Consider the following 16,367-nt stretch of genomic DNA (forward strand, 5'->3'; position numbering starts at 1 on the left):
CTGAGGGAATGATCTTTTCTACAATGACAGGAATCTCTTCCTTTGACAAATATTTATGGAGTGCCTACTGTGTGATGATGCCATCATAGATTCTAGTGGTGAACCAGACAAGATTAGGTGAGGGCAAAGAAATAAGTAAAAAGATCATTTCTACCTATGCTTCACGTGGGGTTTGTGTGTGTGTGTGTGTGTGTGTGTGTTCATGTGAGAGAGGTGCTGCAATAAAGCATCAGGAAATTTCTCTCAGGGGAGGTGATATTTGAGCTGAAACATCAATGATAAGTAGATACCATGGCTTGTACCTCTCAGACTTGCAACCTTTTTACCTTTTCTCCCCCAACAGCTAATCTTTAATGAGCCCCTCCCTCCTTTGCGCTTGTTATAACATGTACAACAACTATACGTCGTACACCAACTCATCTTCATCAAGGCTGTGAGATAAGGACTCTTGTTGTATCTGTTTTACTGAAGGACACAGAAGCAGAGAGTTCAGTTAATTTGGGAAGATCACTAGCTAACTAGTACTGGGGACAGAATGGGCAGGTAGCCACCGGCCCTCAACGCTTGCATTCGTTCAATCATTGGAAAGTCACTTAATGAGCATCTACTACAGTCCAGGAACCTTCCACTTAGCATGTTTCATCCTTCCCCTCCTCCACATCTACCAGTAGTAGTACTTAGTGACTACTAAACAGATTACATGTGTAGTACAAACTTTTAAAAGTCTCTTTCAGGGGTGATGGGACTGCTCTATATCTTGATTGCGGTGGTGGTGGTTACAGATCTGTATGAACTTCTCAACACTGGCAGAATTGTTCACTAAAAAGGGTAAATTTTACTGGATGTGAATTGTACCTTGACTTAAAAATACTTAACCTGCATCCCTCCATCCCCAGCTACAGCAGCAGGGGGCCTTGAAGTGGTAGAGTTCCCTAACTTCTGAGACAGGGTGAGAGGCCAGCCTTTGGGAGTGGGGCGGACCCCGGTGTGGGCCGGAGTTGGCCCCAGCGGGGCGGTGGGGAGGCAGGGACCCGGAGAAAGTAGGCACAGCCGGTGCGGGGAGCTATGGGAAGGGCCGGTGGACCGCCGGGGAAGCCGCAGAGGGCGGGGGGATGCCGGGAGAGAGGGAGGGACCTGCGGGAGGGAGAGCGGGAGGCACTGGGAGGGGAGAAGGGGGAGGCGTGCGCTCCTGAGCGAGCCTGGGATTGCGAGGCGGAGACTGCCAGGCCCCCCCAAGGTGCCCGCCCAGGCGACCCGCCCTCTTAGCCTCGGGGCGGACAGACCGACGGACCTCGCTGCGTGCAGCAGGCGCCCGGCCATGTTCAGCCGGAGCTCCCGGAAAAGACTCTCCAGCCGTTCGGTGAGTGTCCCCCACCAGAGCGGAGCAGATCTCCGGGTGCCCCTGGGCCGCCGAGAGCGCCCCTGCCGGGTCTCCCAGTGCCCGGCGGCCGCGCACCTGTGGCCCCAGGTAAGCTGGCCCGCTGGAGGGCGGGGGTGAGTCTGGAGCACGGGCGAGGGCTCCAAGGTGAAAAGGGGGTTAAGTCTGGATCCCTAACCCGGGCGAGAGCAGACCAGGAGCTGTGGCCCGCAATGTCACAGTTTGGGGGCTCCCTTAAAAGCCCCCTTTCTCTCCTCTTCCTTTAAGGCAGATCGTTATCTCACCACTAAAGCACCGGTGTCCAGCTTCTTGGAGCTCTAGCCGCGGACTCGACTTTGGGTCTGTCTTTTGGGGTGTCCTGTGCTGCCCCATTCTCGGGAGCGCCAGCTTGGTCCGGGAGAGCATGCCACGGTTGCTTCTCGGGGACTCTGGGGAACGGTCTTGCTTTTGTTTCTTAGAAACCCGTGACCAAGGTGTCTCGGGGAGACAAAGCCCCAGTCATGGCCATTTCTTGGTGGTTTGGTGCCCTCACCAGAGGGAGCCTGCCTGGGTCGGAACACCCTTCCTCCTGCAGGAGACCTCTCCTGGGGAACCGGCAGCACCCTGCCCCAGCTCCCCCACCTCTAAGAGGATCACTGGAGTCAATTACGTGAGGTGGGGTGGGAAGAGTAGGGTGCCCTGCCTGGGACAGCATGGGGCTTTGGAGGGAGCGTCTGTGGTGGAAACATGTTGTGTCGTCTTTTTGTTTTGAAGTTGACTGGACTGGGGCGGATAGAGAGAGGCCAGCCATGTACTGCCTGTGGTGACCAGTGTCCTGGGTTTGCCTTGCATAAATGGAGGTAGGACGCCTTAAATCTGATTTCTAAAGACAAAACACAGGGGGGTGGGGGTGGGGATATATATGTGTGTATGCGTATGTGAAAAAATATGTATGTACACACATCTATTTTTCTCCTTTCGTAAATCTCGCTTGTAAGCCACATGGAAAGAATGCAAAGGCTATTCCTTTAAGCGTGGGGCTACATCTGCTACAAATATTGAAGGTGGAAGTGGTGGCCAGACACTGGGGGGTGCAGGGGAGCATTTCCCTGATGGGGGAATGTTGGGTCCCTTGAACCCGCACTCTGTATATCTAAGTCGCTCAGCCCCAAACAATTCAACTTGGCATGGAATTGTTTCCAAGAGCCACAGTGCAGTGTGTATGACTCTCTGGACTGGCTGGTGTTTTCCAATTGTGTTTAAATTCAGCCCCCGTAACTCTGGGTCCCAACCGCAAATCCACCCCTGCCCGTCTGTGCTGTGTCAACCCTCTTCGGTGGCCAGATGTTTTTTATTAATGTGCCGTGAATGTTGACTTCCAGGCAGCCCCAGCCTGGATTGGAATGATTATGTTTGGGAGACAGGGGATCTCGATGCCCTCCCAATGCTTCTGGCTGCTGGGGCTCTGGTTGGGAAAAGTTGGGGTGCAGGCTTGCTGGCTCTCAGTTTGACTATATTAAGAGAAGAGGCAGATCCTTTCTGGCAAGCTCACGAAAAGGAAAAACCAGTGACAGAAGAAAATTTTCCAACATCATAACCCGTTCTCTCTTTGATTATTGCATCTTTCCCCACCGCTCCTATGCCCCTTTGAAGAGGGCTGTTCCGGGACACTAGGGAGAAAAAGCCTGCTTTGATCTTTTGCTCTGCTTTTGTGCGTGCTTCTGTACCGTCTCCCAGTTGGTAATGTGTGCCGGGCACCAGTTATAAGGAAACCCCCAACTCGCTCCTTCAGAAATTGCTTTTGTTCCTCCCTCAGATGGGTCTGGCAGCCTCTTTGCCTTTGTTTCAGGGTACTGAGCGCAGCCCTATGGCTCCTGAGCATTTAATAACTTGTGTGTCAGAGGCAAGGCCAGGCGACCTTATAAATATGTAATGGGCAGACTTAGGCAGCCATCGGCCATGCCAATGTTGTGGCCCAAACAGATGTGTTCTGGGCTGTGCCTTGTATGTCCCAACTGTGAAAGTGGGTGATACATGGGGATAGGTGTAGAAGTTCTATTTTGTCAATCCAATCCAGGATCCAGGACTATTGATTGTGTCCTCTTTAATTCATCTTGTGCGTGAATGGCGGTGGGGGTAGGCAGAATGATGAACAGGACAGTGTTTTTCAGCTTCTCCTGATTCTGCAGCGTTGGAGTCAACTTCTGACTTAGAGGCCTGGGGAGTACCTGACTCCTCTCCTTTGGTCTGTGACCTCTGACCTCCAGTCAGTCAATTACTCTTCCTAGTTCTCAGTTTCCCTAACCATTAGGCAGTAACAACACCCACCTCACAGTGTGATTGTCAAAACTAAATGAGATATTGAAAACATATTATTTGCCCAGTACCAGGCACATGGTAAATAAAAGTGCCTTTGGATCATTATTTTTAGCTTCCCATCAACCACTGCTCAGGAGGAAAGCTAGCTAGCCTTCTGAGGCTGCTGGGCATCCAGGACCACAGCTTCTCGGAGAACCTGAAGCCATTTTAACGCAGCTGACTTGGTGATGGGAGAACAAGTGTTTCATTTTCAGCCCATTATGGACCCTTTCTTTGGGAAAGAGACCCTTTCATTAGTCTGAGGTAGGTTTTCATGTAAAGCAGTTTCCTCACAGCCGAGAGGCTTCACTTTGGCTCCATGAATGGGGTTTTTATGGCATTTCCACCCATTGCTGGAGAGGAAGCAGCTCCTTGCTTTTGCCCCCTCCTTTTCCCCAATAGGCATACTTTTGGGTGACCTTTTGGAGAAGAGGGTCACAGTACAATATTCTTATTGGCAGTTGGAAATCCACAGTATGCTCATTTCCTACTCCTCTCACTAGACAGACAGTTGTGCCCTGAGGGAGGAAAATGCTGGCCTGCTGGGCTGACCCATGGAGAGTGAACTCCCCTTACTCAAATGTAGCAAGCACCTGAAGTATTAACACTAAGCTAGCCTTTCTGCTTCCACTCCATCCCCCTGAAGTTGTTGTCTGCACAGCAGGCATCTCCTCAAAGCAGCTCAGAATTGTGTCATGCCTCAGGCACAAAAGCACTGAAGTTCTAGAGAGGAAATGCCTGTAAACAAACTTTGCTCCCCCCTCTGGTGTGGAGGAGAGAGCAAGGGCTTTGAAGTTCAGACAAGTGGGGATAGTGTGTTGCTCTGGCCCTGACCGGTTGTGTGACTTAGGCTCCCCCAGTTTCATTTTCCTCGGCTGTCAAACTGGGATCTCTCTACTAAACAAATATTTGAGTACCTGCTTTGTGCCAGCCACTCCGTTGGTGCTGGGGATACAGCAAAGAACAAAACAGACAGGATTCCTGCTCTTATTCAACAAAAAATTACGTTTTAGATAAGGTGGTCAGGAAAGGACTCTCTGAGGAGGTGACATTTCAGCAGAGACCTGAATGAAGCCCGAAAGGAGGCTCCTGCTGATTTAAACCCTGGGAAGGAACCAGCAGTACCACCGTGTCATGGAAGTTTGTTAGAAATGCAAACCCTCAGGCACTGCCCTAGACCTACTGAACCTGAGCCCAGCTTTGCCAAGATCCCTGGCTGATTGGCGTGTGTGTGTGTGTGTGTGTGTGTGTGTGTGTGTGTGTGACTGAGAACCTGATGTAGGACCTCAAGCACTGTGCCAGCTGTGCGTGTGAGAGTGCCCTCCACACTTTGAGGCTCCCTCTGGACGAGGAAAGATGCCTAAAGTCCTATAGAAGTCTGTTTTATTTGTGGGGATTTTCCATACTCTCCCCATTTGTATTGTCACCCCCACCTTTCAGTGGCAAATGTGGGGATTTTTTTTTTTAGGATTTCTAAACCCAGAAGGATTTGTGTGTCTTGGAAGGCAGAGGGCTCACAGTTGTCAGCTATCCTCCCCCTGATTGAGAGCAGCAGGGGATCAAAGGTAGGCACTGCTTCCTACAGGTGGCCTGGCCCTGAGTAAAAAGCACCTCGGGGCAGCCTCCGGCAAACCCTGCAGTGGCCAGGCCAAGAGGGCATTTTCATTAAGAGGAAGATTAAGGCATCTTCATGGACTTCGGCCAGAACAAAATCATTAGTAACTAAGCACTTAGTGTACTCTAGTATGAGACAGCATTCTGATTGGGGGTTAATTGGGCTTGCTTGTTTGCAACCAGATTGAGCAGGGAGAGAAAAAAATAGCCATTTTTACAGTGAAGGTTTACCCTTTGAATGCCTGGGCGCTGATGAATTTAAAAAATAATATCAAAACAACATTAGCAGTAATAATGATGAGTACTTACTCTGTCCAGAGCTGTTCCTCCATGTTTTACATATATTTCTCTTCAATCCCTCCCAAACCCTACGAGGTACATATGATTATTTTCCTGATGAGGAAACTGAGGCTCAGAGCTGCTGGGATTTGGTTTTAAAACCCGTGCTCATTTCCTTGTGACTCACCTCCTCTTGTTACTTCTCTATTCTAAGGCAAAGGCCATAAACTAGAGGGCCTTGGGTCACATCCAGCCTGCAGATGGGTTTTGTTTGGTCTGCACAGTGTGTGTGAAATACAGAGGCTTTTTCTTACCTTAAAATTCAGGTTCCAACTTCTGTTGGAAAATCCAGATGTGTGATAACATGGGGACTACTGCTTCATGACAGTAACTGGCAGGCATGAGTGTGTTCTCTTTGGAAGGATGTGACCTTGGCTTACCATAGTCTCCAACATTCCAGTGGAATTCAAGGACTTCTTCAAATATGTAGATGACATGTCATGGCCCAGAAGTGATTGGAGCTTGCAAATCCTGGGTGAGCATCCTCATCTCTCCAAATGGGATTGTAGAAAGAGCAGGCTTCTGTAATATTAGCTACCATTTTTAAAGCATTGGCAATGCCAGGCAAGTGTTTTCCACCCTTCCTCTCTCACTCACAACAGTTTTTGGAGATGGTCATAGTTAGTTATATCCATTTTAATACATAAGTAAACTGAGTTTCAGAGAGTTAAACAACTTGCCTAAGGTCCTACAGCCAGCTAGTCAATAGTATTCCCATCCCATTTGACTTCCAAATTCTGGGTTCTGGACCAGTACTTCTCAAACTTGGCTTACACATGAGTTACCAGGGGATCTTGTTCAAATGCAGATTCTGATTCAACAGGCTTGGGGCAGGGGCCTGAGGTTTTGCATAAGTAACAAGTTTCCAGGTGGTGCTGATACTGCTTGCCCAGGGACCACAGCTCCGATAGCAATGGTTGAAACCAGTCATTGTCAGACTCCGCCCTGCTGGCCAGACCCACCCTTCTCCTGTTTTTTATGGCTCACATGACATTTTTAATGGGTGGGAAAACCAAAAGAATAATATTTCATGACATATGAAAATTATGTGAAATTCAAGTTTCAGTATCCATAAATAAATAGCTATCTGGACAAAGTCATGCCTATTAGTTTACATATTGTCGGTGGCAGTTTTCCTGCTTCAGCGATAGAGTTGAATAGTCACCACTGATTGTATGGCCAACGAAGCCAAAAACACTTAATCTCTGACCGTTTACAGAAAATATTGGCCAACCCCTGGTCTCTACCACTATCTAGGGGAATATGCAGGTAGCTGCTCTTAGTTTTAGAAGAAAGGAATCTGAAAACCTTTTGAAATCGAGGCTAGAGGAAACAACCCCTCCAACTCGGATGAGAATGGTGCTAAAATAAATCAAAGGCGACCAAAGAACCAGGGAACAGACCAAAGCCATTCCTATAGGGCATGTGGGGATGAGACTTGCAAGACCAGATCAATGAACTGCCAGCGGATTCTAAGCTCCTTGTAATCCCTTTAACAGTTCAGTTTTGCTGATAAATGAATATTCAACTCTAAAAGGCTGGCTTTCAGAACAAGCCTCCAGGAGTTGCACTTTCTGAAGCAGCTGACATGGAAAGCCCAGAGCAGTGGTAGCTTTGTGAGGCTGGTTTAGTTATGCAGAGCAGTTTGTCTCCTGACAGCGGCTGCCTAAGCAGGATGCTTTGGCACTGTGCAGTTGCTCCAGAGGCAGCACTGCTGCGTTAGCCAAGACTGTGTCTTGAAAAGCATCTCTCCTTAGTTGCCCTGGCAATTGTGTTGATTGATGACTAGAGCGGTAATTTGGGGAGATGCCAGCCTGATTTCCTTTAGTGGATTGTAATTTGACTAAGAAATGGATTCCCGCTGATTATTTTACTTAAAGAAAAAAGAAATATCCTGTCTTAGTCAATTGATGTGCCAAGAAAAGGGGCGGAAAGGTGTGCATACATTTAAGACATGTCTGGAGCCCTCAAGGTAAGGAAAGATACCTAGCAGCTAAGACGATTGTTGGTTGGCTTTCCTTATGTCATTGGCATTTGATAACATGCCTGATAGAAGCTGGAACACTTTAATAGGGGTTTTCCCTTGACAAAACCTACCAATTCATTCCAGTACAGGATGTGGCAAAAGTAGGTTTACAGTTGTGAGTACGGGAAACACAGAATTTATTCTTCTTATTAAGTGTATTATTTTCCATATGAAAAACTGTAAACCTACTTTTGCCCCACTCTGTACATTTATATTGTTGTCTCTGATTTTGAAATAAGACATGGCTATTATAGAAGATTTAAAAATCACACACACACAAACACACAAAGCACAGAAAAGAAAACCCTTAATTATATCTTTGAAAGCAAGGGTCAGCAAACCACAGCTGGTGGGACAAAATCAGCTGGCTATTTGTTTCTGTATACCCTACTAGCTAAGCATAGTATTCATATTTTAAAATGGTTGGGAAAAATCAAAAGAAGAATAACATTTTGTGGCACATAAAAACGATATGAAATTAACATTTTAAGTCCATAAATAAAGTTGTAATGGAACACAGCCATGCCCATTTATTTAGTATCATCTGTGGCTGCTTTCACTTTAGCAGAATTGAATCGTCAAGATAGCCCTCATGGTCCACAAAATTGAAAGTATTTAGTACCTGGCCCTGTGCAGAAACAGCTAGACATACATATTTATGTCATGGTGTTTATTTCCTCAGGTTCATTCAAATTATATGTTAACAAAATATGCCTTCTGCATATAGTCTTTTGTAGCTTACTTTTTTGATACTTAGGCGTACTTTATGGACATGTTTACATTTTAGGCAAAAAGATCTAATACATTTATTAATTTTTAGAATGCAGTATATGGGTTATCATTGAATTAAAATTTTCCTGTTCATGGCCACTTCAGTGGTTTTCTGTTGTTCCTTATTAGATTCTATACGCAATAGTTTTTCTTATGCCACAACTTGCCTATCCGGCACTCTTATCAAACTGTCCTCTAGAAAAGACAGTGCCAATTTTCATTCCTACTCCTTAAAAAATTTGAGAGTATTTCTGTGTTCTTTGAGCTGAAACTCTGAAACACCCCAGCTTGTACAGCAACCTCATAATTAATCCTTGTTTAACTACCCTGCGTGACAGTTTATACCTGATGTTTAGTGAGGAAACACGGAGAACTGATGTCAGTCATCTGGTTTTCAAAATGCACTTTGTCTTTATTTCTGAAAGTGATACCCGCATTCTAGTGAAAGGTTGCCATTCAACCTTAGATTTCTGTTGTTTTAGTGGGATGAGGGGGGATCTAATAAATTTGTTATTTTGTGGTCTCTTGGGTTGGAAAGCTAGGTTATCCTTTTAACTTTGCAATTAATGACTACCCAGAGAGAATTCCCCTGTGGAGACAGGGAACATTCCCTAAAGGGAATGATTCCCTGATCCCTGAGCATTCCGAGGTCGAGATCGAAAGGATTCTACCTGCCTTGTGTTTGGGAGAGCCATGGGGGAGCGATCATGCCCTGGAAACTCCTGAGATAAGATCTGTCCTGTGCATATTTTGTTGAGAGTGCACAGGATTTAAAATTTTAATTAATTGCCAACATTTGATATTTTGTGGAAAAAATAAGATTTGGAGTTTTCTCTGGAATAATGAAAGTTTCTAATAACTCTGGGCATTATTCCTTCCATTCTTTAGATAGAACATGTATTCAGCTTGCCCACACTTGTCACCGTTCTCTATCATCACACTTGGCCTGCCTCACTCCTTTACCGTATTGGCTGGCTGCTGTAGACATCTGATTTGAAGAAGCAAGTGAGTGAATTATACACAGCTGGAAGGGTGATCAGAGTGGCAATAAAGTTGCCACTTAGCAGGGACAACTGTGCTGAGCAAGTCCTCAGAGCAGCTAACTCCTCCCTGTCTGGGAGATCCCTTCAAGGAGAAAGGAGATAACATTGCTGAGGACCTGCTGTACGCCTGGCCTCCTTCACACATCACCCCCATGTCATCCTCAGAACAGTTCTCTGAAGCATGTGTTTTATATTTTAGAGATATACACCTAGATCCTCTAAATAATCTAAACGTGAAGAAACCGAGGCCCAGGGTGGTCAGGTAACATGTTCCAGATCACACAGGTAGCAAGTAGTGGAGTCAGGATTTGAAACCAAATCTTTAGGGCTCAAGATCACAGTTTTTTAAACCAATCATTTTGACCTTTTTAAAAAATCCTCACTCAAGTATACGTTTATTGACGAGGGTGAGGGGGAGAGAGAGAGGGAAACATCAATGTGAGAAATGTCAATTGGTTGGCTCTCTTGCACACCCTGGCCAGGGATCAAACCTGCAACCTTTTTGGTGCATGGGACAATGCTCCAACCAACTGAGCCACCCATCCATGGTGCATTTTGGCATTTTGACTCTCCTAGTCTAAATGTGAAACTATACCTTGGAGAAAACAGAGTGTTATATTCTCATTGGCCTGGTAATGAGAACTGACTGTTGTCTACTATTAATGAAATATCTGAAGAACCCTGGACTACTTGCTTTATTTGAGGCTGGTTTCATAAAGATGGACCTCCTATAAAACCAGAGGGCGTGGTATTGAACTTATGGGGGTATCTGATAGGTGAAATATTTTATAAATTACAATGTGATTTCCAGTAGGTTACTGGCAGTTTTCTAATCAGATCTGCACACATTATAGGGGGCTCTATTCAGCCTGTTTACAGCTTTAGTGTTAAATTGAGCAATCTGGCCAGTTTGTGGAGGGGGGGTGGTGGCCATCAGAAATGTCCTTTGCATGTGTCCTGGAGAAAAACTCCAAAAAAGGGATTAGTCAAGGAAGGGAGTTTACAGTCCATCCCTTCAGCAGCCAACTTTAAGTCAACAAACAATAAACGAGGTGGTAATTATCCAGTGTTAGGACCTAAGCTTTTCAAGTTTTGCTCCCCTGTGCTTTACTGATCCTGACACCATGTTGCAAAACAAATGCAAGCATATTTGACCAGTGGAAAGCATTTAATGAGAGCGTTATTTGATTTTATGTCTGGTACTATTTGGTGATGCAGAAACTGCTTTCTCAGTTCTTGAAAGCTGGTTCATTATGTGTACATGTAACACCCAGAGTGGGTCCTTCAAGTTTAAGTGCTGAGGAATTAGGCCTCCAGGGGACTTATTAAAAGAATGCAGGTGTTTTCTTCCTTCAACACACTATGAAGTTACTCTGATAATGTAATTTCTCAAAGTCTTTTTTCCCAATCAGGCACACAGGAGCACTCCTGTTATTTGCATCCTTGATGATTCTGCCCTTGGAGCTTCTCCAGCAGCTTATTGAGTTGTTTGGGAATCATGACAGGCTCCTTGCATCTTTATGAAGCCAAAAATTTGGAAACCATATATAACAGGGGGATATCTCCATCATTTTGGGTGTGGAATGTTTGAGGTGACAGAAAGGACGCAAATCTATTTTTCTGGCCCTGGCCAGTGTGGCTTAGTTGATTGGCATGTCATCCATAAACTGAAGGGTCTCAGATTCAACTCTGTCAGGGCACATGCTTAGGGTGCAGGTTCAGTCCCTCGTTAGGTCACGTGTGGGAGGCAGCCAGTAGATGTTTCTCTTTTCTCTCTCTCTTCTTTCCTCTCCCTCTGGAAATATGTGTAAATGTTTTTCTGAGTTCTGGGAGGTGGAACAATTTAATAGATATTTCCAATTGAAAAGGTTTCAGATGTTTTTTTTCTCTTAAATTTTCAGAATCCTAGTGATAACAGTATTGTGAGGCAGCTTTACTTCTTATTTTAAATTAATATTGATCAAACTGTTGGATGATAAATGTGCAGTGTAGACATTTGGAAAATTCAATTTGGAAAGTCACACGATTAAAAAAAAAAGCCTAACTTCAACACCCATAGAGAAATACTCTTAGCTTTAGGGTGTGATTTTTGTCTGGGTTCACTACTTAGAATTTTACATAGTTGTATTAGTTTTCTGGAGCCACCAAACAACTGGCTGCAAACCTGGTGGCTTCAAAAAATGGAAATTTGATCGCTCGAGTTCTGAAGGCCAGAAGTCCAAAATCAGTGTGTGAGCAGGCTTGTTCCCCTCCGGAGGCTCTGTCCGTGCCTCTGTCTCAGTCTCCGGTGGATTCTGGCTCTCCTTGGCATTCTTGGCTTCTGGATGCATCACTCCCACCTCCACCTTTGTCACCACACAGTGTTCCCTCTGTGCACCTCTGTCCCTTTCTCTGCTCTTCTTTTGTGAGGATTTGTCATTGGATTTGGGTTCCCCCTAACCCAGGATAACCTTATCTCAAAGTCCTTAACTTGTCACATTGCAAAGACCCTTTTCCACTATATTACATTTATGTATTGCAGGTGGATGTTTCTTTGGGGGATCATCCTATAATGATCATTGTGGTAATAAAGCAGATACAGTTTTATACTCTTAAGCAGTGTGCCCAACTAGGGCTTCGTATATGTATTCTTTGTAAAACCACAGTGGCATGGAGGGTGGGGCCTAGACATTGGGGCACCTTTGGGAATATATTTTACTTGTCTTTTCTAGGCACTGTTAGATGCTTGCAACAGGAGGGGATGGTAACAAGCTGCTATTAGTGGATGGAATTCCCTGCCCGTATTGATGAATTCAGCTGTCTGAATCAGTTGACCCCCAGGTCACCCTATGAAGTCCATCCGTCTTCTTTTGGCTCTTGTTGGGCCTTGCCAGTGAGATGTATAGAAAATGAACTGGTTGTCTGCGCACAGTTATTCGAGGGAAGAGCTTTTGGCCTTGCGGCCTTTTAATTAATGTCTAGGTTATATAATTGATTCACTTTAAAGGCAAAAAAAAAAAAGGGTCTTCTTTAGAAAAGGAGATTCTTCATGATACCAGAGATAGGTCTCATCTCCACAAAATTGTGCCAGAGCTAATACCCACTGCCCCTCACTTCTCCGTAAATGCAACTGGGAAAAAAGTATAACATTAATTGTACTTTGCCATTCCCTAATTTCTATTAAATCCAGCATGCATGCATCTGGGCTGTTCAGAATAAATTATCTGAAATAAAATTAAAGGAAATTATGATTTTTTCATTGTCATATTCATCCTACTAGCAGCTATCATTAATTGAACAGTTACAATGTGACAGGGCTATTAGCTTCAAAGCATATTTCTTATATTCTCTTATTTAACTGTTGAAACCCTTTTTGAGATAGATACTAGTATTGACATTGGTTTCATGAAGATGTGAGGTACAGCGAGTTAAAGTTACTTCTCCAAAGTCACAAAGCTAGTGAGTATTGAAACCAAGGTTAAATCTTAGGACTCCAGCTATAGTTTGGGCTCTTAAACACTATTATATTCCTGGTTCTGGAGAGACCGCGTAGATTCTAAACAGTTGTAGGGCTGTTTGCCTCCCCCTCAGGGTTTCTCATTCATTAGATCTCAGTTGGTGTGAGAAGGTACATATCATGAATTAGGTGCTACTGCTGCTGGTCCAGGGAACAGAGATTGAAAACCACTGGTCAGCACCATACATACTCCAGTCCTCTGGGATTTGACAGTGTCATCAGGGAAATCAGATGATGATTTAAGTGATTGTCTAGCTGCTTAGCAGTTCACAAGCTTTCTTACCACAAAGTAGTTTGGATAACAGCTGAAGGATCGGTATTGATGTTGAGAACTAGGAGTTTAGTTTGGAAAGAGAGCCTCCCCACCGCCACCCTGCACCGAGTCCCCACTTCAGCTTTAGTATATTCTTGGCTTCCTCCTTTTTTTCTATCACTTAGAAGACATGGACTTTAATAAAGTGGTCTTTAAGTTCTTTCATCAGCTGGATGTTAGACCAGCTGAGGCCTGGTATCTATGAAGATAACTAAAGATTCTAGCCCCACCAGATAGCGAAATACATTGTAAGGCTATACAAATGTAAACAGTATGGTACTGGAGTAGGAATAGATCGCTTTGACAGACCAGAACACCTGCAAAACTAAGTTCTTTGTGGCACAGTGGTGTGTGACGAAGGCGACATGTAAAAGTGGGGGGTGGAGGGTGATTCAGTCAAGGGTGCCAGGACAAGCAGCTCTGCATTTGGAGTAAAAAGGTATTAATCTAAAACTTTTAAATAAAAAAATTAAATTTTATTGTGGATGAATACATGTATAAATTTGGAAAGTAAAAACATATATAAATTCAAATATTTCCCCTTTCTTTTTCTCTCTCTCACTGTGTACTTTCTAGCCACACTGGCCACATTACTGGTCACCAAACTCAGCAAGCATTATTCCTACCTCATGGCGTTTGCCTTTGCTAGGACCTGCCCCAAAAGTGGCTCCCCCACACACCCACAGGGTTTGTTGCCTCCCTTCTCTCCTGGCCTCTCCCCCACTGTCATTTCCTTAGAGCAGTGTTCACTGACCATCTGAAAACAGTGCCCCAATCACACCCCTTTCCCTGCCTCTCATGTCTTTCAGAGCACTCATCATTACTTGACATTATTATGTTTGCATTGGATTTATCTGGCTTTCACTCTGCCCTAGAATTAACTACTTTAGCCTACACAAGACTTTGAAATTTATGAGGGTATTTTTTTTCTATGTCTCTTTTGTTTGGTTCCCCAACATCCAGAAAAATACCTGGTGCATAGCAAAATCTCGACAGAATTTGTTAAATGAATGGATAATAAGAAACTGAGAAGTCATAAAAGAAGATGGATTATTCTGATATGAATAACTTAATTAAAATTGTCAATAACAAATTGGGAAAATTATTTGGAACATATCTGATATACAGAGGTCTAATTTTTAAAAATATGAAACAGCTCTAATACAGAAACATGAAACAACTCATTAGAAAATAGGGCAAAGGAGCCCATCAGGCAGATGCATGAGAAGGTATCATTTCTTTTCTGAGAGGTATTACCATTTCTAATGTTTCTGTTTATTTGTGAGTCGAATATAAATGGCTGTTGGAAAATATATTTGTGTGGAATGTGAAGCCTGTGTTCAGTGAAGTATAGGATCTTTTTTCCCAGGAATTGTTAAAATAGTATGCATACTCTTGCCCTGGCCAATGTGGCTCAGTGTTTGGAGCATCTTCCATAACTGAAAGGTTGTGGATTTGATTCCTGGTTAGGGCACATACCTAGGTTGTGGGTTCATCCAGAGTCCGGGCACAGGTGTGGGCGACCCCCAGTCAGGATGCATACGATCCCTGGTCCGGTGCAGATTCCTGGTCTGGGTATGTACAAAGGCAGCCAATCTCTGCTTCTGTTACATCAATGTCCTCAACTGAAGATAAAAAAAAACACCCGGTATGCATATTCTCATGTTTTGAACTAAGCTTTGTTCACTTTGTCAGAGAGATTAAAAAGCCTCTTAAGATTCCCTGGAATTTGGAATTGTCCATGATATAAACAACACTCACAGCAATGATTATGTGATTTAAAAGATGACAGAAAAACAACCACTATAAAACTATTACATCTGCAAGGTCAAGAATGACTTCTGTATCTAAGGACATGGGCATTTGCCCACTCATAGCTGCATTGCTGTTTTCTTGTCACAGTGACTTGGGCGTGCTGCCATGGGTATTTAGTGGGCTGGGGACAGGGCCGTGAAACCTTCCACAGACTCTGAGATAGAGCATCACCATGATGGTGGTCCTGCCCCAAATGTCAAGGGCTCACCCAGTGAGAGAAGTTGTAGAAGTGTGGCAAGCAGCGAATGCCTTTGGGAGTGCATGATGCACCTCTGATGTTTGGAAACATACTTCTCTGGACCTCAGTTTCCCTCATGTATAGATTGAGGGAGATAGATGATGGAATCAGGAAAGGGCCCATCGTCATCAGCACATTGTGACAGCATTACTAGGGCTTTCCTGCTTAAATAGCCAACAGAAGATTTTTGCAAGAAATTTGAAAGAACAGAAGTTCTTTGCTCAATCCCCTTGATGGATAAATCCCAATGCTCTATTTCATCTGTGAAGCATCCCGTTAGTAGGTGCCTCTTTAGGATGCTTTCCCTCTTCCTACTCCTCTAGCTGTGCTGTAGAGCTGTATATTTACTGAGAGTGAATTTGTTCCCAAGACTGTGCAGTTATACTTGTTACTGTAGTTATATGAATACCTTCATAAACCCATGAAATATAATGCAAAAATAATGAAGAGTTATTTCTGTGAAAAACTAAGCTGAATGCTTGGAAATTCCCCAATAATGAATACTAAGAGCAAACCGATTGAATTAGGTTCCGGGAAAAACAGTTATAAAAGATAAGGAATGAGGCAGAAATTGTGAAAGGACCTAGATTTTTTTCATAGCATCTTTAAGTTCTGATACCACTCTAAAAACAAACAAACAAACAAACTGGAAATTGAAGACACATTATAGGTGTGTTTTATGCATGAAAAAAGAAGTACTTTGATCTGTAAACCATATGCAAAATACCCTCTCCTACTCTAAATGGATATATGGTTACATATTTCAAGAAAAAAATTAAGATATGTCTGTATCATTATTTTATGATTCCTATGTGTGATAGACACTGCTTATTGTCCCCACATTTACTGTCTACTACTTCCTTAGAAATATAACTTTTAAAACATTGTCTGGGTCATAGCCTTAGAATTAAGACAGTATTTCTCAGCCCTCCTTGCTCCTAGGGGTTGCCATTTGACTAAGTTCTAGCCAAGGGCATATGAGTAAAAATGGTAAGTA

General features: G+C 44.0%; 1 protein-coding gene across 2 annotated transcripts in view; it reads left to right on the forward strand.

Moving 5' to 3' along the window:
* Positions 1-1,244: 1,244 nt before the first annotated feature.
* PRICKLE2 (prickle planar cell polarity protein 2) overlaps positions 1,245-16,367 on the forward strand; it is a 349,535-nt gene continuing 334,412 nt past the window's right edge. The window contains exons 1-2 of one of the 2 annotated variants that reach the window (XM_037136138.2): positions 1,245-1,468; positions 2,132-2,217. In XM_037136138.2, coding sequence (XP_036992033.1) covers positions 1,319-1,468; positions 2,132-2,217 — 236 coding nt within the window. In that variant the 5' untranslated portion in view covers positions 1,245-1,318. The remainder of the gene's footprint in view (positions 1,469-2,131; positions 2,218-16,367) is intronic. The other variant, XM_037136139.2, reaches the window with a different exon arrangement.

Source organism: Artibeus jamaicensis, unplaced genomic scaffold, assembly GCF_021234435.1.
Source record: "Artibeus jamaicensis isolate MK-2021 breed Jamaican fruit bat unplaced genomic scaffold, CSHL_Jam_final contig_519, whole genome shotgun sequence".
NCBI lineage: Eukaryota > Metazoa > Chordata > Mammalia > Chiroptera > Phyllostomidae > Artibeus > Artibeus jamaicensis.